This window comes from Gallinula chloropus (assembly GCF_964237585.1).
Source record: "Gallinula chloropus genome assembly, chromosome: 1".
Taxonomy (NCBI): Eukaryota; Metazoa; Chordata; class Aves; order Gruiformes; family Rallidae; genus Gallinula; species Gallinula chloropus.
This window is the reverse complement of record NC_140085.1, coordinates 29,513,838-29,534,683: the sequence shown is the minus strand read 5'-3', so window position 1 is coordinate 29,534,683 and position 20,846 is coordinate 29,513,838. Positions and strand designations below refer to the sequence as shown.

General features: G+C 41.3%; 2 protein-coding genes across 2 annotated transcripts in view; both read left to right on the top strand.

Moving 5' to 3' along the window:
• Positions 1-15,402, top strand: part of NUP107 (nucleoporin 107) — a 29,894-nt gene extending 14,492 nt beyond the window's left edge. The window contains exons 13-28 of the mRNA XM_084262948.1: positions 1,932-2,022; positions 3,382-3,458; positions 4,001-4,060; positions 5,947-6,092; positions 6,194-6,242; positions 7,441-7,510; positions 7,959-8,077; positions 9,698-9,736; positions 10,101-10,251; positions 11,115-11,221; positions 12,118-12,220; positions 12,399-12,559; positions 12,730-12,855; positions 13,576-13,689; positions 13,982-14,149; positions 15,093-15,402. Coding sequence (XP_084119074.1) covers positions 1,932-2,022; positions 3,382-3,458; positions 4,001-4,060; positions 5,947-6,092; positions 6,194-6,242; positions 7,441-7,510; positions 7,959-8,077; positions 9,698-9,736; positions 10,101-10,251; positions 11,115-11,221; positions 12,118-12,220; positions 12,399-12,559; positions 12,730-12,855; positions 13,576-13,689; positions 13,982-14,149; positions 15,093-15,200 — 1,689 coding nt within the window. The 3' untranslated portion in view covers positions 15,201-15,402. The remainder of the gene's footprint in view (positions 1-1,931; positions 2,023-3,381; positions 3,459-4,000; positions 4,061-5,946; positions 6,093-6,193; positions 6,243-7,440; positions 7,511-7,958; positions 8,078-9,697; positions 9,737-10,100; positions 10,252-11,114; positions 11,222-12,117; positions 12,221-12,398; positions 12,560-12,729; positions 12,856-13,575; positions 13,690-13,981; positions 14,150-15,092) is intronic.
• Positions 15,403-16,213: 811 nt separating this feature from the next.
• On the top strand, positions 16,214-20,203 carry SLC35E3 (solute carrier family 35 member E3). The gene is made up of 5 exons (XM_084275689.1): positions 16,214-16,640; positions 16,830-16,940; positions 18,287-18,445; positions 19,388-19,470; positions 19,939-20,203. The coding sequence occupies exons 1-5, from the start codon at positions 16,251-16,253 to the stop codon at positions 20,123-20,125; spliced, it is 930 nt and encodes a 309-aa protein (XP_084131815.1). The 5' UTR covers positions 16,214-16,250; the 3' UTR covers positions 20,126-20,203.
• Positions 20,204-20,846: the final 643 nt, after the last annotated feature.

Below are 20,846 nucleotides of genomic sequence, written 5' to 3'. Positions count from 1 at the left end.
ATTTGACTTTTTTTTTCTTACTGTAAGACTTGATATTAAATACTGCCAGACAAACACACAGAATGTTTTGAAGAACTTCCCAACTGAATCTCTTAATAATCAGTAAATAATCCTACAGGCTTCCTGCTAGATACATTAGAGTGGAACATGCTTGCAACTTTACCTGGAAAGAGAGGTTTGCTGTATGCTTTTCTTAACGTTATTTCTAAGTTCGGCAAACTTCACTTGCTCTGCTCCTCTGACGTTCCTTTGTTTATGTGATCTTAGCTGGGTTGAGGGAGAGTCAGGGCTACTTTTAACACCTTGTTGTAAAAAGAGTTGCAATGGCACCTTTGGAGGTGTGTCCCAGGACTGAGAACTGGGGACTGGTGCAGAAGCTCCATGGGCTAGTACTGCTGTCAGAAGAAACATAGTTATTTACAGGGATTACTCTTACCAGTTAAAATAGCTTTTTCTTTTTTTCCTACCATTTGTTTTCTTACCTTTATTGTTTTCAGTGTCTTCAGCAGTGAAAACTCTGATAGACTTTATCTGAGTATTCTAGAAAGCATGTCATTATCCTCCATTAACTCTTTTATTATAAGCCTGCTTGTTCCCCCACCTCAGAGAATATACAATGTGTATACTTTGCATTAATCCTTAGCTGAGTAGCAAGCAGGCAGTTTTGTTCCTAAAGCTGTTCTGAATAACAATTCCCAGTTGTGAAATGGCTTTCATGATTTAATCATGTAAATACTTGTATTGTGGTGCTGTCTAAGAGCCTCAGCTGGAAACTGATCCCCTTACACTAGGCTCTGTGGATATATAAAGATATCGTGAGTAATGAGGTGGGGAGAAAGGGACTCAATTCTTGTGCCCAAGCCATTAGACTTAGGAATATGGTTACTTGCTAGTATTCTGTTCCACTGTGGTGCACATCTATTCATTTTTGGATAGTACAAGCACACGAGCATGCTGCTCTAGGGCAATATGAATAAGAATTAGCAGCACTAGTTGTTCTGCAGTCACTCCTGTGATGTCCCTGCTGTCTGATCAGCGGCGAGATGCTCGCTACTGAAAGAGTAAGTTAAAATACCTTGAGTTTGCTCTGAATTAAGAATGCACTGTACTTTCTTTACTGTACGATAGGTAATACACAGCAGCAAGTTAGAACAACGTGCTTGTCCCTTAAATGTGCTGTTTGTCATCATTCCCCAAACAGCTCAATGTCTGCAGCCTTCTGGTGTGAAAATAACAGAATTTGGCTAAACAAACCAAGACTGAATATTCTGATTTTTCTCACTGTTCATACTGTTCTGTAAGTGCTGGAACAGTACCAGTCAGGCTACTTGAGTAATCTCGAGCTGAGGTTTTTCTGTTGGTTTGGGGTTTTTGTTTTGTTTTCTTTGGGGTTTTTTCCTCCCAGGCGTAGGATTGGAAGAATTGTAGGCAAGCTTTTCTTTGCACACTTTCTATTCTACTTTTGATGCTATTCAAAATAGCCTTGAATTATACCTGTTTGTGCTAGTGCATGGAATATTGAATATCATTATGGTAAAGGTGGGATTGCTATTTTTAGAACTGCATGAGGGGTTTAGAATGCCAAGTCCACTGAAGAAACTAGTTGTGCGTGCACAGATGGATTACACACCTGAAACTAAACTTACCAGAAGGATGTATTAACACCTGTTTAAGCAAAGATGAGACTGTAGCATGTTGCTCACATTGCTATAAATGCTGACTGAAAAACTAAAATGTTCAGTGAAAAAACAACTGATGACAGTTTATTTACTTTAAAATCTTTCAGTCGTTTTGAGTTCTCTGGGTATGTTTTGTGCATAGTAGAGTCTCAGCACAAATGAACTGTTTTAACAATCTTCAGACTTTTAAAAGAGAAGCTGTTGGTTTTCCTACCTTGAAGTGTGTTGCTGAGAAAATCCTTTGTTTTTCAGGCACAGCGCTTATGCAAACGATGTGGTCAGGCCTGGAGGGCTGCAACTTTGGAAGGATGGAAATTGTATCATGACCCTAACATAAATGGAGGTATCTACTTCAAAGTGCATTTGAGACCTGTAAAAATAGGGCAGAAGGCTTTCTCTTAATATCTGCCTGTTTTAAAGAGAAATAGCTCTTTTCTTTTCACCTTAAGAGCCTTTTTTTGCATCTAAAGTATTTTGCCATATCTGGACATGTAAAAACAAATATGAAATTATTTTAGATGAAGGTACAAAGTTCACTGAATCCAATTAAGATGTTATAGTCACTTTCTTTTTTAAAATCAAGCATAATCACTGGGAAATAGGTGTCTTAAGAGTTCCAGACAGATCTTCTCCACCTCCATATAAAGTTTCAGTCTGTATTTTCTCAACATCTGACTTGTGCCACTTAGCAAACATTTTGTTGCTTATGGACTCAAGTTGGACTCTACATCCAGCTTCACGAAGGGTATAGCAGGTCTAGAGTTCAACAAATTACACTGGAAGAGAAAGATATGCTTTAAAACATTTCAGAAAATGTTAAATCATGTTTCTCCTTGGTTATGGAGCTCAGAATCACAGAATTACAAGGTTGGAAAAGACCTTTAAGATCATCAAGTCCAACTGTTCCTGTGCTATGCTAAACCATATCCCTAAGTACCTCATCTACCCATCTTTTAAACGCATCCAGGGTTGGTGACTCAACCACCTCCTTGGGAAGCCTGTTCCAGGCCCTGACAACTCTTTCAGTGAAACCTTTTTTCCTAACATCTGATCTGAAGCTCCTTACACATCATCCTGTTTATAACACAGTACCCTGCTTCTCTTTACACTCAGGACATTGCAGAGAGTTTAAGCATGTGTCTTAAGTGCTCTGCACAGCCAGGGCTGGGAAATAGAATGCTTTCCTACCTTTTCAAATCCTGATAGCCTTTTTGGTTTTTTAAAATGGCGTGCTTCACCAGTGTCCTAGCCTTGTTTTGAGTGTCCCTGCCTGCTGTTATGTGTGTGCCCTCATGCAGATGCATGTGGAATGAGTAAGAGTGACTTTTTTAGAAGTCTGTATTCCTTAAGATATAAAAATTGCTTTTCTTAACTTTGTGTTTTCCAAATGTAAACATCACAGATATGGTCAAAACCAATTTTTTCTTCAAAGGTAGATAACAGCTAAGCTTTCAAAACACTGAAACTTTAAGATGAGCATTTACTGAGAGAAATTTCCCAGAAAAGCCACCTTGCTGTCCAGTTGAAAGCATCTAAATGCTTTAGAAAGAGTTGCAACAGGATTGGAATTGGGTTAGTAACAGAGAACAGGCTTTGCCTTGTTACTGGTTTCTGGGGTTTTTTTCCTCCTTTTTTTCTTCCTCCTTTTTTTTTACTTTTTTTAATAGCACCTTTTTTAATTACTATCATCCTTTGCATGTAGGAAAAGAGCTGGAGCCTGTTCAAGGGAATCCATACCGATGCATTTGGAAAATAAGTTGTTGGCGCATGGCTGAAGAGGTAAGATGATGCTGGTTTGGTTGATGTTAATACATAAATCTGAACTTTTCAGAACTCTCTAACATGATTTTAAGTAAACCCTTACCCCCTCTGTTTGCTGCTTACAGGGTTTGCAATTAATGTTTCTAAGGGGGCTTCTGAAATAATGTATTTATGTCTTGTAGTGAGAAATCTACCTAATCAGCACTAACTTTTCAGTCTTAGGAAATATCTGGCTTTTTAAATTTGTTTGAAAGTTAAACTGCTAATTTTAACTGTGACTTTCACCGTGACTTAATTGAATGGGAAATGAAAAACACTGCTTTCTTGCTGAGTCAATATAAATTTTTCAGATAAATTACAAGGGGAGCCAGTGAAAGGGAAGTCACTCGCTATCCTTATTTTGACTCCTGATGTGTCTTGTGTTTTTTCCAGCTTTTCTTGGAAATAATGAGATGGAACACTTAGTAATGGATTAATCTCTAATAAAATGTAAAGTGGCTAGAGAAAATATAGGCTTTGTAATTAAAAATTTAGGTGGTTTCTTTTACTGTTTATTTTAGGAACAGTTTAATAGATATGAGAGAGCAATCTATGCAGCGCTGAGTGGAAACCTCAAACAGGTATGTCAAGCCTCCTGGTTAAGTGGTGTTTGGTACTTGTGCATTTTCTTTCTCTTATATAACATGAGAATATGTATTCCTTCTCATATATATCATCAAAAGTACTGCAATGACTGTCTGTTGTACTTTCAAAGATTTAGGAAGCTGGATGATAGCAAACATTGCTGCTGTAGCAGACATGCTGTTATTTGGAGTGTTGACATGCCTTAATTAAATATACTCCTATACTTGTGTCGTGGTTCTGGCCTGGCAAGCTCAGTTGGTAGAGCATGAGACTCATAATCTCAGGGTCAAGCCCCACGTTTGGTACCAAGAATGTGTTTCAGCCCCAGACTGGTTGGGCACTACATGCCACTCGCTCACTCTCCAGAAGAGAAGAACACAGTCTGCATGGGTTGGGATAAGGACAGTTTACTGACAAAATCACTGTGAAAGAGGAACAGTAACAGCCCATGGCAAATTACACTCACACCCAGTGATAACACAGAGTACTTTACCAACCCGAGATAACAAGACATTTAGACTGCCCTGGGGGCACCCAGGCACAGCCCTCCCTGACCGACCACTTTTAGGGGGAAGTGGTGTCAGGTGGTGTGGAAAACAGCCCGGGCTGACCCAGCTCACCAGTGCTGGCTGCTTGGGGAGGGTAACTCTGACCTGGCCAGAACCAGGACCACTTGATAGAGTTTTCTTGATATTATTCCTGACAAGTTTCAGTGCAAACAGTTCTGAAGTTGTTTTAGTTCTTCTCTCCTTTAGTATTACTTCAGAGCTTATATAGCCACCTTCCTCTTCACACCTAGTATTCTTACAGACAAGTTGGTGTATTTGAAGAGCATTCTGTACTCAGTTTTCATTATCAATAGGTTTTCTGCTGTGTATGAAGCTCACTTTTATCTCTAAGTGGTTCTTTCTCTTTATTAGCATTAATCCTCTGGATGTTTTTGTGCTCTCCTACTCCTAACTACTGAAATTTTTAATTATTGTTATTTTTTTTAAAATGAGAAACATAACAGACTGTTGTGAAAGTTTCTTTGCTATTATAGTAAGCTCCTAACTGAGGATCTTGATTTCCAAGCTTCCCATCTTTAGTATGTATAATGTTGTATAAATAAAGATGACTCAGAAATTAGAAAGAGGGGGAACAGGGAATGTGCTCAGGTTTTATTAATTGAAATTTTAAATTAGTTCTTTTACAATGCCTTTTTTTTTCTGTAAAAATGTACAGACTTCTAGAACAGAAGATACTTACCTTTTGTGACAGAGTAAAGATACAGTTAATAAAATTAAATTTCCGTAATTTCAGCAAGATTCAGTCATTCTGAAATTACTGTGAGACAGAAGTGTTGCATGAGATGCGGTGTTTCCTCTGGAACTCCTCCCAGGGTTTCGCTGCTGAAAGAGCCTAGCAAGATTCAGAGAAGAACTGAACATAAAAATCTTTGTATCACCACACCTGTGGTACTTCCTTCCTCTGCCCTTCACCACTCACTACTGCACTGAGGCTCATGCAGCTGTGACATAAATCAGTGAGGCAAAGTGACCCAGCTGAAAAATAAGCAGGCAGAAAAGTGCATAGTCTTCGTCTGGATTGATTTTTTTGAGCTGGTGGCACACAAGAGGGGAAACTGTCAGCATGATGCTGCCTCTGGGAGGCAGTTAGGATGATTGCTGCTGAGTACCTTTGATATCAAACACTCAAGGAACAAGTGAATGGGTATATTGTATCCTGCTTTGATGAAAAAAAGGCTATCCTTCAAGATGATTATTAGTCTGTTTTGGTGCCCAGAAATCTGACCCTAATTTACAGTTGCTCTGTTTGGATTCCAAAAGTTCTCCGTCTTTTGATAATTGTTGTTTTGTTTTGTGTGTTTTTTAAAATGTAGCTTCTTCCAGTTTGTGACACGTGGGAAGATACAGTTTGGGCCTATTTCAGGGTCATGGTGGACACCCTGGTTGAGCAGGAAATACGAACCTCAGTGATAACGGCAGAGGAGATGGAAGACCTCCCTAGAGATTATTTAGAAACAAAGTAAGTTTTAAATAAAATATTCCTTTTACGGTCACCAAAAGATCCTGTATGATCTGTTTGGAATACCCAAGATAACTTTTCTCACCTTTTTTTCTTTGAAGCTGGACTTCAGAAAAAGTTTTTGAAGAACTTCAGGCCACAGACAAAAAGGTAGCTATTAATTACAGCGTTTCACCTCATTGTTTACAATTTATTCACTAAGTTGTGCTTTAACTGCTCAGAAACTGTTTAAATGCTTAAATGTGCATGGTGACTGATTTATTGTGGGCTTTCTACCTCCGTAGTGTGTAATTTCTCAATTCAATTAGATATTTCTGTGTGCTGCCACCTTTTAATGATGAAAAAGATACAGGTTTTTTCTAGCCCTGTATCTGCCAAACTAATTAAAGAAGTAGCTGACTCTCCAGTGTTGCCAGATGTACAAAGCAGACTGATTAAATCATCTATTTAACACATTTATAAAAGCCTCTGGCTTGTCTCTGTAAAACTTGGCCTATGACACAGTGCCTGCTACATGCCTCAAGGCAACAGGTTGGGGGCCCTTTCTATCATGCCATCCCTCCAACCCTGGCACATCATCCTACTGCTTGTCACAGACAGTCCTGATATTATTAGCCCCCTCCCCATTTGCATCTAGTTTCAAGCCCTATCAATCAGCCCCACAAACAACATGCTGTGTGTGTTTATTACTTATAACACCCAGGATACTTATGTAATTTAAGATGGGAGATATATGTTAATTTTGTAAAGGTTAAGTTGAAAATACACTTTTATTTGACTGAATAGACACAGAGTCTTTATATTGCTATGACGTTGAAAGACAGCTTACAGATTGATGCAGTTAGCCACAGACAAACTCAGCTGTATTTGCCTTTCTAGCACAGTCCTTACCTTATAGTAACATCACACGTGCATTTTTATTGCATTTCATACATTAATTTCTCTATTTAAAAAAAAATAGATTTTTCCTCAAGTAATTTTGACAGACCTTTTCTTTAAGGATTTATAGACATTGTTGCTGCTTCTGTGATTTGTAGAATCTATTCTTTGTAACATGTTATTTATTCTCCTCTTCAGAGCAAGAAGCCCTTAGTCTTGGATCTCTTCCATGAGAGTATTAACTCCACAGATCTATATTCTGGTTCTTTTAGTTTGTCAATATTCTTGCAGTTTGACATTGAGATAGCAAGTGCATTTTCTCCTGCTCTTTATGCAGATACCCTTTGAAACTGGAGAGCTTTTTTTTTCCCCTAAGGAACATTTGCTTTATTTATAAGTTTCCTTTCTTTATACTTTATGTTACAAGACTTTATTCAGAGTTTGAACTTTCTTTTTTTTGCCTCCCCAGAGGGTTATAGAGGAGAATCAAGAACACTATCATGTGATTCAGAAATTCATTATCCTGGGAGATGTGGATGGTGAGCTTTTCTCTAAGTGATTTTTAAATGTCAACTGACTACATTATTTCTAGTGACCTTTCCAGAAACTTGTGCGTGAATGGGTTTTAGGAGCACACAGTAGGTGAACTCCACCTAAATGCTAAGCTGTTGCTTTAATCAAGAACTGTAGGGACTTTCTGCAGTTTGACAAAGTAGATCTCAAGGAAATCAGGCAATCAGGTAAATGTGTCAGAATAGAGGCAAGACAGCTATTGCTATAACTTTTTCTGAGAAATGACAAACTACGTAACAGTGGATATTTAAACTAAACAACTAAATCTTTCCAAGACACTTGCTACTCTGCTCTGTTGGGCTTTGGAGGCTAAATTACATTTGTTGAATAAATGTATAACTTTGAAATGTTTCTTAGGTGTTTTTTTTTTTCCCTGTGATATGGCTAATATCAACATTTCTTTGGTGGCCATAGGTTTGATGGAAGAATTCAGCAGATGGCTCTCCAAAGACAGAATTGTGCTCCCAGGACACCTCCTCCGTTTCATGACCCATCTTATTCTGTTTTTCCGCACTTTGGGGCTGCAGACTAAGGTAAGTTCACTCCTATTTGATCTGTTGCCATAGCAGTAGCTAGACTTTGAAGTAGAAATGTTTGTGTGCAATTATATGAAGTAGATACAATGGTGGTAAATTACTATCAGGTTGATGAGGAGCTGCATGCTTAAGTAGAAGTTTGTTGATCTTGGAGCAGACAACAGCCAGCATTGGAAAAGAGCATCCTCCTCCCTTCCAGTTCAGCTGAAATTATTTTTTTGAGGATGATGGAATTTACTCATAAGCCTTTTGCTGAGAAGAACCTTACTCACACTTCAACGTTAGGCTTCTACATTGAAGCCAGAGTGCTTTGAATGTAACCTGACCTTACACGTATACATTGGAATTGCACCTATAGCTGTAAGCTCATAAATGTTTTTGCCTTTTCATTGGTACTAGCTGAAACTCACATTTTTCTCAAAATCTGTACTAAGTCTAGCCTACTCGCTACCTAGCCTATTTATGGTAAATATCCAGATGGGTCACATAGCTGCAATCAGTCTTTTCTGAGGCAGTCACAAGTAATTAGAAGCTTTCCTTTTCTACTAATTTAAAATTGAGAAGGGCTTATATAAGTTTCTGAATGTGACCTGTTTTAGAAAAAGACAAATGTATGCTTTCATGAGATGATTTAAATACAGCTCTGAGTTGTGTTTTTTTCTGCCTCTAATCATTGCTTCATTCCCTTGTTGAAATTTATTTTGAGGACAGTTAACATTTAGCTAATCAAGGGGAACTTTGTGTGTGTCTGTACAGGCACATTTTTTAGCCAGACTCAAAGTTTGATTAGGCCTTTAAGCCAAGGTATAGTAGAACTAGTTGTTAGCATATGTTTAACAGAAGGGTGCAGTTTCCTACATAAATTCCATTGTAGGATTGTGAGTAACTGTAGACTATTGCCTCTACCGTCTTGGAGTGGGTGAATTTACTGGAAGATTACTCCATCAACCCTCAGTAGACCTCAGAGGAAAGAGGCAGTTGTGCAAGCTTGTATGATGTTCCTTATGTAATGTTTGAGTACAGTTCCTATAGGTATACGCTTAGATGAAGAATCTCTAAATTCATTTTTATGTATAAAACTAAAATGATACTTGTTCACAGTAACAAAACACTTGAGTCTTAGCTAAAGTAGTCTCAGGTGCCTGGACTGTACTTTGGTTGCTTAGTATGGACTGTTACAGAAGAGCTGGGTGATACCTATGTTCTGTACCTGTCTCTAGTACAACGGTGCACGTACCACACTGCAATAGTCATCTGCTCACCTGACGCTTTATTGATTAATAAATAAATGTGATAAAATGGAAATATTTGAAAAACAGGTTTAAAAGTAACTTTAGAGTTAGAACAAAACCTACATTACCCACTTGCTGAGAAAGAAAATTGTTGGCACACTAAATATTTGAATCAGAAGACATTTTCTTTTTTCAATCATTCTTGGAGAGAAACAGTTCTAGAAACAGTTCTTCCAGCTGAGCCTACTTGAATGTGTAGATTACCAAAGCAGGGATAAGCAAATAACCTCATACCTGCAGCAGCCTACTGTAAAAATGTCTGCCTGCTTTTTCTTCTTGTCATATTATCTGATTTAAAATTTAACTTATATTTGTTTATAATAAGGAGGAAGTTTCTGTTGAAGTCCTAAAGACCTACATTCAGGTAAGCTTTCAAAAATGCAGTTTGCTTTCTCTGATGTAGTTTAGACTTGAAGGAGGAAGGAGACTTTGGGTTACAGGGTGGAAAGAGCTGTGACGCAGTTAATGCTCTCTTCTTGAGAGATGCATGGAAGCTTGCCTAATGTTTGGGGTTTCTATCAGCAGGGTTTAAATAAGAGACAGTTTTATTGATTCTTGTTTAGAAGCTGAAAAGTGGAATCTTCCTCTCAGGAAAGTATCAGAAGTGTTTCTTAGACACTTAAGCTTTTACATAAAGCATGTTTTTACAGAGGGGTGAACAACACGTTTCTGTGTTTACAAAGAGGAATGTAGTATGTTTTCCTAAATATTTGCTGCCTCTTCTGCAGCGGATGGTTTCTGAGAAGCACACAGATCTAATAGCGTTCTATGTCAGCCACTTGCCCCCAGAGCTGGCTGTTGCTCAGTACGCCTTATTTCTGGAAGATGTCACAGAAAGCGATCAACGCCACCACTGCCTTGAATTAGCAAAAGATGCAGGTGAGATACGCTGATACTCCAATTATCCTTTCACATCCTGGGACATTTTGTCCTTTTTCTGTAGTTTTTAATGCAAGACCTAGCTATGAGGATATTATTTCCTTCCTGTCTCTCTTCATATTTCAATTAAATAAAATGAATTTCCTAATTACTAATTCAAGTAGCTATAATGTGGTTTTTAACTCACCTGGAATTGCAATTCTTTTTCTGAATTAAACTAAGTGTCGCTTTTGCTTCTGGCTTATGTCCAAAGACAGCAGGAAGTAAATGCTAGCTGCCTGTCTCAAATACATGCTCTGAAGCTTGACATAATCGTATTATTCCAGAAGAATAATTATAAAAATACATCCCTGTTTGTGGCTTTAGGAAGGTTATGAGTATCTTCACTCAGAATTCACAAAGAAAGATTGACTGCAGACTTCAGTGTCTAACCTCAATCACTTTTTTTTATGGTTTTCTTTTAAAAACTTGGCTAAGGTTTCAAAAATAAAACATCCTGCTTCAACATCCGTGGAAGAGCTATTCTGAGCTTTTCCTGGTACACTCCTGTCAAATCACAGTATTGCCATCCCAACTGTAAGAATCGGTGATCTTAGCAAATATGTCTGTGTGCTGGTCCCCAGCACAGGCTGAAAAACCTCTTCGTTTCCTTGCTCAATGGTCTCAGTTACCTCAAACATCGTTCTTCTGAAATACCCCCAGTAAATTGCATATCTCAAAAGCTTATAATTTACTCTCACAATGTGTGAATAAGAATAAAAATTCCTAGTAGTAAGGAATAAGATCAACTACTGGAGTCTGAAATGCATTTTGTGGCAAGTTTGGGTCTGTGATGGCTCTTACGTAGCTCTCTCTTAACCCAGGTCTGGATGTTGCCACCATAACAAAAACTGTTGTTGAAAACATCCGCAAGAAGGATGCTAGTGAATTCAGTCACCATGACCATATGTTAGAGACAGGCACAACGGAGGTGAGTGTGCTGCCTAAGGCAGATAATTCTCTTTGCAATCAACTACAAAGTATTTTATCATATATGATCCCTGTTTCTCTTCCAACGATGGTGTCAGTTTCCTAGAAGAAGCCTGTGAGGGAAATGCACTTTCTGTGTGACCAAGCAAGGAGCTGCATTGCTCAAATTTGTAACCATCTTTTTTCTGCATCTCCTTGGTCTTCTGAGCTGGGGTGTCTGTTCCTCAGCAGCATGTCTAAATGCAAACAATAAGTGAAGATAAAGCCCACAAAATGAGTATAACAAATACATTGTACCTGAGGGGAAGATACTACTGTAGCCTCTAAGGATTGAGGATTCATACTTTGGGTCTCAGATGTACCTTATCACAAGTGACTCAGCCTAGCTATGACAGACATTGCTTTTACTGCCCGTAAAATCACCCTTCAATGACAGTGGGGTACTGCTAATAGCTGTCATTCAAAGTACTGTGTAGGATGCAACTGATAGTTTGCAAACTTGTGGCGATTTTTTTGCTGTTCAGTGCAAAGTTTAACCTTGCTGTGCCAAATGGGAAGTCTATCTAACACAAGGGTCGAAGAGCTGTGGTTGCAAGCTGATTGTGCCCCTGAAGATTATAGCAGGGGCTCCATAAACCATAAAAAGTTTTGAGAACTGATGCTTGGACATTGGTCTGAATATCTTGGGAATGCTTAGAAATGCAATTTTTTAATTATTCTAGGTTGCAAAGATTGTTTTCTGAGCTTTTGATACTAAAGTTGTGAATAAAGTGATTCTTGTTGGTATGCCCTGACGCTATCCAGAGGGCTCCAGGAACTTGTGTTGACCAGATTTAATGTGTCTGACATCAGCTGTGTGTTTGAAGAGTTATTGAGTCTGTATGTTGGCTTTTACAGGTGGATCGGCTGAAAATCGATGTGATTGACTGGCTCGTGTTTGATCCTGCACAGAGGGCAGAAGCACTTAAGCAGAGCAATGCAATCATGAGGAAGTTCTTGGGTACTAAACTTCACAAATATTTTAGAATTTTAAAATGTTGTTTTTGTGCTCACTGGCTCCCGGCGCTACGTTTGGTGTAGCTTAGAATCTGGTCTATTAAAAAGCATGGGTTTGCCAGTATATAACAGTAAAGTGTGGCAACTGCAAAGCTGTTGATACTCAGTTCTCATTCTCATAGCATCCAAGAAACATGAAGCTGCAAAAGATGTCTTTGTGAAGATTCCCCAGGACTCTATAGCAGAAATATACAACCAGTGGGAAGAACAGGGAATGGACACTTCGCTCCCAGCTGAAGATGACAATGCTATACGGGAACATCTATGTATTCGGGCATATTTGGTGAGTTTCAAATAAGCTGTGTTCCACATTGTTACTTAGAAATGGTGGTGGTGCTGCCTTGGTGAAACTTCTAATTCCTGAATGCACTAATTAATGCTGTGCATTTAATAACATTTTTGTTAATGTATGTAAGTCACTGATCTCCAAACGCTGTTTCCAATGCAATCCAGGAAGCCCACGAAACCTTTAATGAATGGTTCAAACACATGAACTCGGCTCCACAGAAGCCTTCTTTGTTACCACAAGCAAGTTTCACTGAAAAAGTGGCCCATGAACATAAAGAAAGGAAGTATGAGGTAAGTAAAAGTTCAAGTTATTTACTGGAAACATTTACATTCTCTCTTAGGAGGCAGTCTTAGTTCAGTGAGACAGAGTAGAAAACTGCTAATTCGTGTTGCTTAAGGCTCTATTATCAATTATTCTCTTTTTTTCATGTTGAGGGAGTGTGAGACAGTGGAATAGTAATGCCACTGCACAGTACTAATTTCTTTATATGACTCAGCTTTACATATAATATTGTAATGTAATAGTAAATAGTTATTACAGCATGCTGGTTGTCAGTGTTATTAATAAATTTGAGTACTTGATTTTGCTATTAATTCTTTTTTATTCTTGAATTAGTCACGTTGGCTTTTCTAAAAGGTGCTGCTGTTTCGTTTGTTTTGCCAGAAATTCTTTTGTGTGTCTAGCCAGTATGACTAGATATACTATTATTAGCCAGGATATACTGTATCTGGCTAATACAAGTGTTTGTTTTACAAACATGGCAGAATAAGTTGTTTAAAATTACCTTCCTCTAGTGGCTTTGCTTCTGACCAATCTGTCTGACTCTGGCCAGGGAACGAAGCAAGGACGGAACTAGCTGTTAGCAGCAGGCTTGTAAGTTTTAGCTATGGCTGAAGATTTTAAATTGGATTGGAGCTGTGCTGGCTGCTGCGTGCTAGGTTGAAGAGTCTGTGTTAAAATATTGGAAATTATCCTGTTCTGCAGCAGTTTGGTTTTTCTGTCTTTGCCAGATGGACTATGGTATTTGGAAAGGCCTCTTGGATGCCCTTACAGCCGATGTGAAAGAGAAGATGTACAACGTGTTGCTTTTTGTGGATGGAGGATGGATGGTTGATGTTAGAGAGGTAAAACTACTTCTTGTATCGCGGTGCAGACCGCAAAGCACAGATTGTGTCCGGTTGTCCCTGCACCACCTTTAGCTCAATGCGCTTCTGTTTAACTGGCTCTGGCCTCGCTGTGACCAGTTACAGACTGCTTCCCCTTCAGTTACTGTCTAAGTCGGATCTGACAGCCTGGTCTAGGCTGGTTAGTCCAGTTTATTGCCTCTGACTCTGCTAATGATGTGGTTATGCTTTTAAAGGTTGCCTTTTAAATGTAGACACTCATTACACGAATATGTTTCTTTGCTATGTCAAGGATGCCGAGGATGACCCTGAACGAACGCACCAGATGCTGTTCCTGCGGAAGCTGTGTCTGCCAATGATGTGCTTCTTACTGCACACGGTGTTACACAGCACTGGGCAGTATCAGGAGTGCCTGCGACTGGCGGACATGGTCGCTTCTGAGCGACACAAGCTTTACACGGTGAGTTAGAGCTGCGGGCAGACGAGCTTCCATTTAAAAGCTCCGTGGGTTGTCTGCGGAAAAAGCTTCTATATAGAGAGGAAGATGCCATATGTTCCTTATGTCTTTATCTCTTCCCGTTCGCAGCAGTAGTTAAGGGTTTCCTTGTATGCAGGCTTAAGGAATCAAAGAGTTAACTTTGAAACACTGGAGATGATGCCAGTGTTTTGACAAGTGGTGCTTCCAAGTCAGGCAGTTTCTGATCTTTGGATGGGGGCTACCGAACTGAAATAAGTTTAACTGCTGTGGACTCGATGTTCTTAAAGGTCTTTTTCAACCTAAATGGATTCCATGATTATAAATTGAACTATAGAATTGTCACTGATTTTTTTTTTTTTTTTTAGTTTGTTACATTTCAGACCATTGTATAAGCAGGTTTTGTTTTGGAGCACTGGGTTTACCTAACCTTTCCTTTCAAAAGCGTGAAACTCAACCCCAAATCTTTCATTGCTTAACCCCCCCCTCAAAATCCAACAAAAATCCCCAAACCCCATAAAACCCCCCACCCAAAACCTAAACCATAACACACGGCTCTAAACCCCCCCAAGTATTAGAAATCTGAAAACAAACATCAAGGCTCAGAAAAATACTGTGATGCATTCACCTGGGTTGGCTTAAGCTCTGTGCCAGCAATAACAGGAAAATTAAACTTGGCTTTACTGATAATCTCTGTAGTAGGTACAAGCCAGAGGTATCTTGAGACAACCTTCAGGTTTGAGATTCTGCTATGACCTTCCAGTCCTCCTGTAAATGCCATTCTGAAAGGTCAGATGCTCACACTGTTTTAGAAAGAAAGAAAAAACAAACCAGTAACTTAATTAGCAACCATTTACTTTTATATAAGTGCTATTCATGCAAGTAAATATAACTTCGTTATGTTGTGGTTTTTTAATTTATTCTTTAGGTATTTTCAAAAGAGGAGCTCCGAAAGCTTCTACAGAAGCTGAGGGAATCTTCTCTGATGCTTCTGGACCAGGATCTTGATCCTTTGGGATATGAAACTCAGTCATAGGATTTTATGTATGAACATGGACATTCTGGTTATAAAAAAGAACAAAATCATGGCTCAAACTGTTCTGATCTGTTCATGGGAAAACTCAAGCTTCAGGATTTCAGTTTCAACTTGAAAAATTCTGGCAGACTTCAGAGAGGATATTTGTTATACAGCCTTTTTTGTAATGGATTTTTTTTTCTAATAAAAGTGCTTCACAAACAGAAAATGTTTAGTTTATTGTAATAGGGACTGTCCTTGTGTGGTGAATGTATGACCCCTCTTACTCACTTTGGCATAAAGCAAAGAGCTGCCTGGAAACATCACTCAGCGGAAGAGTAAGTGAGGGTGCAGTGGAGAGAGAGAGAGAGAGATGGCAGGAGGATGGATGTGGAAAGCAGAAGAAAGCAGATGCAGAGGGCTGGAGGAAAGAAACGTTAACAGAAGAGAGAAAGCAAAGGGCTACTGCCAGCCTTTCAGCAGAGAAGGGTGATCCCACCTCCAACCTCCCAAGTTTGAGACTTTGTAATGGATTTAGAAACCTTGTTCTGTCCCTGTTTCTGTGAGTAACCACGGGTGTAGCGGATTTTCCCCTAACGGGAGGATGAGGGGGAGATGCCTGCCCTCGGAAAAGAAAGCGAAGAGGGCTATACCCTGTGTGTGTATTGTTACGTAGCCCAGCTGCAGAGAGAAAGCCTGTTGCTGCCCGGGGGGGCGGGAGGTGGGGCTGTGCCTGCCCGGGCGCCGGTGCTCTTCCGCGCGGCTGTCCTTAGGGCCGCAGGGCGCGGCCTCCGGTGGGCTTTCCCCACGTCTCCTGCTCCCGGCCCCAGTACGGGCGGCCGCAGTTTGCCCGCTCTCTTTGTCCGGTAGCCCCGAGGGCGGGCGGAGCCACGCGGCGGCGGGCGGGGAGCCGCGGCTCCGCCCGCGGGGCTGTGCTGGGGCGGGCGGGGCCACCGGAAGGCGCGAGCTCACGTGTCCCGGCGGAGGCGGGGGCAGGCGGCGGCGGCCCGGCCGGTTCGCGGGCGGCCGGCGGGCTGCCTGAGCCGCTGCTGCCCGGCGCCGCGGGGCGCCATGGGCTGGATGCCGGAACAGGGTCGGCTGGCGGCGGGGTTGTTGGTGAACCTGGCCGCGTCCATATGCATCGTTTTCCTGAACAAGTGGCTGTACGTGCGGCTGGGCTTCCCCAACCTCAGCCTCACGCTGGTCCACTTCGCCATCACCTGGCTCGGCCTCTACCTCTGCCAGGCGCTCGGCGCCTTCTCCCCGAAGAGCCTCCAGCCCTCCCAGGTGCTGCCGCTGGCCCTCAGCTTCTGCGGTTTCGTCGTCTTCACCAACCTCTCCCTGCAGAGCAACACCATCGGTACCTACCAGCTGGCTAAAGCCATGACCACGCCGGTCATCGTGGTCATCCAGAGCCTGGCTTACGGAAAGACCTTCCCTCTCCGTATCAAGCTTACCCTGGTGAGAAGGCGGTGGGGCCGAGGGGAGCAGGGAGGGGCGGCCGGGCGTCGCCTCAGGCCGGGCGGGTGGAAGGGCGGAGGGGGGGCGCGGGAAACCCCCCGCGCCCCCCCTCCGCCCTTCCACCCGCCCGGCCTGAGGCGACGCTGAGGCCGGCGGTCTGTTTTAAAACCCTTCCCTCCATTCCCACAGGTCCCCATCACTCTGGGCGTCTTCCTCAACTCCTACTATGACGTGAAGTTCAGCGTCCTCGGGATAGTGTTTGCCACCTTGGGCGTCCTGGTGACCTCCATCTACCAAGTGGTGGGTAATGGCGGGGGGCGGGCGGGAGCGTTGTGGTGGTTGGTCTGAAGAGCAGCAGTCCCCCGTTCAGATCAGCTTTAAACAGCACCCAGCCTTCCAGGAAACTCCCTGTACCCCATTGTATATTAAAAATACTAATAATAATTGTGATAATCCGCCACAACCCCTGGTAAATTGTTGAGGAAATTGATCATCCTTGCTGCTAACAATTGACTGTCACCTTTGATGTGGTCACACGTGTATTTTGAAGGGATAAAGATCGCTTCATGGGTAAAACTCTGGCTTTTAGAGCGTGGATGGATTCTCCCCTTGCTCAATCAAGTGCCTTGCATTTGGGCCTTTCCCTTGAAAGGACATTTTCCACTCCTGCAGTTAATCCAGTGGCTTATCCATAAACTGCTCACATTTTATCAGCATCTTTCTTCAGTTTTCCTTGTACACAGCCTAAGGTGCTTTTGTAGAAGGCGTGCTGCCAAATGTAGGCACAGTATGACCTTTCTGGCTGATTATGGTTGAAAAAATAGGTATATTCAAGGGCTGCCTTAGCTCTTCCTGCTGTAATGTTGCACTAATAGCTCATTATCGGCCATGATTGTAAAAGCCTCCCAAATTAGTCCACTGTCATGTTGATGTGACAGGCAGCACACACTTAAACATGAATTTCTTTGTGATAGATGTACTGTGCCTCCAAAAGAAGCTACTGTCTTTGGCCTGTGTGAGATAACTACCAGCCTCTTGTCCCATTTTGGGGCGGGAGGAGATGAGTGATGCTGCTTAGTAACTTGAGGTCTGCGTACCAGAGAAGTGACAGTACCTGAGTGAAATTACCCTGTGGCTTTTAAAAAAAGACTTGGCAAGTTTATATGCTATATACTGGAATACATATTGCCAATAATTGTGATTTATGAAGTATTAATGCAAACATCAGTCTTCAGTATGATACAAAGGCGCATCCTTTTGCCTGTTGCTTCTGTCTTTGTGTCCCTAGATAATCAATGTTGTGTCTTAAAGAACAAGTTAAATCCAAGTTATAGTCAATTGCAGTCAATATTGAAATGAAATGCAGTAAATCTAATGGGCAAAAGCAACCCAATCATTTACTGGTTTTGTTAGCTTCTGTGTGGAGGAAAATGAGAAAGGAAAAAGCAGATGTTTCCTTAGGCAAAGGTGCTCAGCTCCATCATAGACAGGACTGATTAGGCAAAGGGGGAAGATGTTTAAAACCAAATTTATGTAGCATTGTCCACGAGGCTCCCTCTGTGTTAGCAGCCAGTTTCCTTTTGCTCAAATATTCCGTTTATTGGGTTTTTTTCCTCATGTTTAACAGCTTTCTCTTTTGGTTTTAGTGGGTAGGAGCTAAGCAGCATGAGTTGCAGGTAAACTCAATGCAGTTGCTGTACTATCAGGCACCAATGTCCTCAGCTATGTTGTTGTTCATCATACCCTTCTTCGAGCCAGTCTTTGGAGAAGGGGGAATATTTGGGCCCTGGACACTTTCCGCTGTGGTAAGGCTTTTATTGACTTTTCAAAAATAAATAATGGTTATTGATGCAGTTAAATTTGATATTAAGATCTGTTTTTTTATGAAGCTGATTTTTGTGCAGTCATTGACTATGATGGGCATGTGCAAGAGAAACAAACACTTGTGTTGTCTGCCCCACTTCCTACCAGAGGAGTCTGTCTGTCAATTGATTTACCTCCTTATTCTTGTTTCTGTTTAGAGGGCATCTGAACAACAGGAAAATCTGACAAAATCCAGAAGCTTCCCCTAGTGTATTAAATTAAAAATATGTAAGTGCCCTAGTTCCAGCTCTTACTGTCCACTCAGAAAAGAGATAAGCATGCTTACTTTCGACACTCTAAACTCCTCTCCTGTGGAAGGATACCAGCATTGGTTGTCCTCCAGAACTGCTGGTTGATTTTCACCAAGAAGGCTCTAATTTCTCTCTTTATCTTTCTGTCCCTAAAAGAGCCAGTGGTATATTCCTAGTGCGGCTCATCGTGCTGCTCAGTGATGGGTCATTTCTTGTAGTGCTGGAGTATGTGAACGGCCTCGCGAGCATCTGGGATTATAAAATCAGATTATTTTTTTTCCCCAACATAGATTTTGATGTGACCATAAATAAGACTTTGTCCCAAAGGTAAAGAATACACCCTCTGTGTGTATGAGTAGCCAGGTTTTCCAAATCACTCCCTAAAAGTTCACTGGGAGTACAGGAGAAAGGGCTGGTGTGTGGGTGTGTATTTATGGGCGTCGCACCCTGAGCTGCTCACACACATCACGAACCTCTGCGCTGATCTGAAGCGGTTTCTATTTTTGTTCTCCGTATGTTCTTGCCTGATTGTCTTGCATATGAAATCTGAAAGTAAAAGAAGCAAAAGAACCTGAAATGTATCTAGGAATGGCCAGGAGCGTTTCAGATCTCTGACTGTCCGTTAACCCACAGATAATGGTACTGCTGTCGGGAGTAATAGCCTTCATGGTAAACTTGTCCATTTACTGGATCATTGGAAATACGTCACCTGTCACGTATCCTTTGCAACACGAGTTGTTTCCCCCCTTTCCAGATGAATTATATTAGCATTCATTTGGGCTGATCTACTGTGGGAAAACTGTTTGGTAACCTGCCTGCTTTATCTTAAATGGTGAAGCTGGGAAAGCATGTTCGTGTTTTAGCACGTTTTGTTTCTTTCTTCGGGGTTTGTACGGGTAATGGCAGTTAACTTACTGGTGTTTCCTTCATGCTTACAAAAATGGCTACCCATTCTTTGGCTACCTTGAGGAGGTGTTGGCGTATCTGCTTGTGGTGCACCATGGGTGAGAGCCTTTAGGTGGAGGTCAGTTCTCACAGCCACAGAGATGTGGGGAATTTGCATGAGTTGAAGTCCGTTGGGCACACCATTGCATGCTTTGGATGTGACTGATGAAGTTCCCAAGTGTTTCTTCCTGCAAAAAAAGCAATGCTGCTATTTGCTGTTATCCTTAACAGAAGTCTAGGTATAACATGTTTGGACATTTCAAGTTCTGCATCACCCTCCTGGGAGGGTGCCTCTTATTTAAGGATCCACTGTCTGTTAATCAAGGCCTTGGGATTCTGTGCACGCTGTTGGGCATTTTAGCTTACACCCACTTCAAGCTTAGCGAGCAGGAAAACAGCAACAGCAAGTTGGCTCAGCGTCCGTGAAGCATGGGGTTCTGGAGGTTTCATAGTATTGTGAAGGAAGACAAGTATTTAAATATGCATTGATTCTAGAATGCACAAAATTGCCTCGTTCGTGTAGATCTCCGGTTTTAGTTCAACTGCCAGGATCGTTGTGCTGTAACTACACCAAACAAACTGAATTATGTAAAACCCTGGGGTTCTGCCATCCCAGTCTGTCCTATGGTTTTCATTACATTTCAATGGCACAATGTAAGAAAGGCACACTTTAAATCACTGTGGAAATTGTACTGAAGTAATTATATCTTTTTGCATACCAAATGAGATCATGATGGCTGCAGTTATAATACAGAGGAAGAAAAGGAATCCTGTCTGTGATCGTGCCAGTATTGCTGTTGTGAAGAAACTTGGAGGCGCTTTTATGCAGATGTTCTGGTATGTGGTGATGCTTCCTCCTTTTTGTCTGGTGAACCATGAAGAGGAAACATACCTTCTTCAGTAGTTTCAAAAAAAGGGCCGCCAAGCTCATTCCTATTTCTTGTATGCTTTCTTACTATGTGTGTTTGGCTTCAACACGCTGATAGATTTTGCCTGAAGAAAGTAAGGAAAATTACAGGTGGAGGGAGACTGGAGGAGATACTGGGACACTTGAAGCCACAGGGCAAGCTGTAGAAGAGTAGGAAGTTGGATTTAAACTATTCATCTCAAAGTTTTCTTTTGGTCCATCAGGACATTAATGAATCAC

What these genes read in the sequence shown, in the direction of transcription:
- SLC35E3 (XM_084275689.1), top strand. Translation starts at nt 16,251, where the DNA reads ATGGGCTGGATGCCGGAACAGGGTCGGCTGGCGGCGGGGTTGTTGGTG. An exon ending in CCTGGACACTTTCCGCTGTG is followed by an intron (nt 18,446 to 19,387) that starts GTAAGGCTTTTA and finishes GTTAACCCACAG; the next exon opens with ATAATGGTACTGCTGTCGGG. An exon ending in GGAAATACGTCACCTGTCAC is followed by an intron (nt 19,471 to 19,938) that starts GTATCCTTTGCA and finishes ACAGAAGTCTAG; the next exon opens with GTATAACATGTTTGGACATT.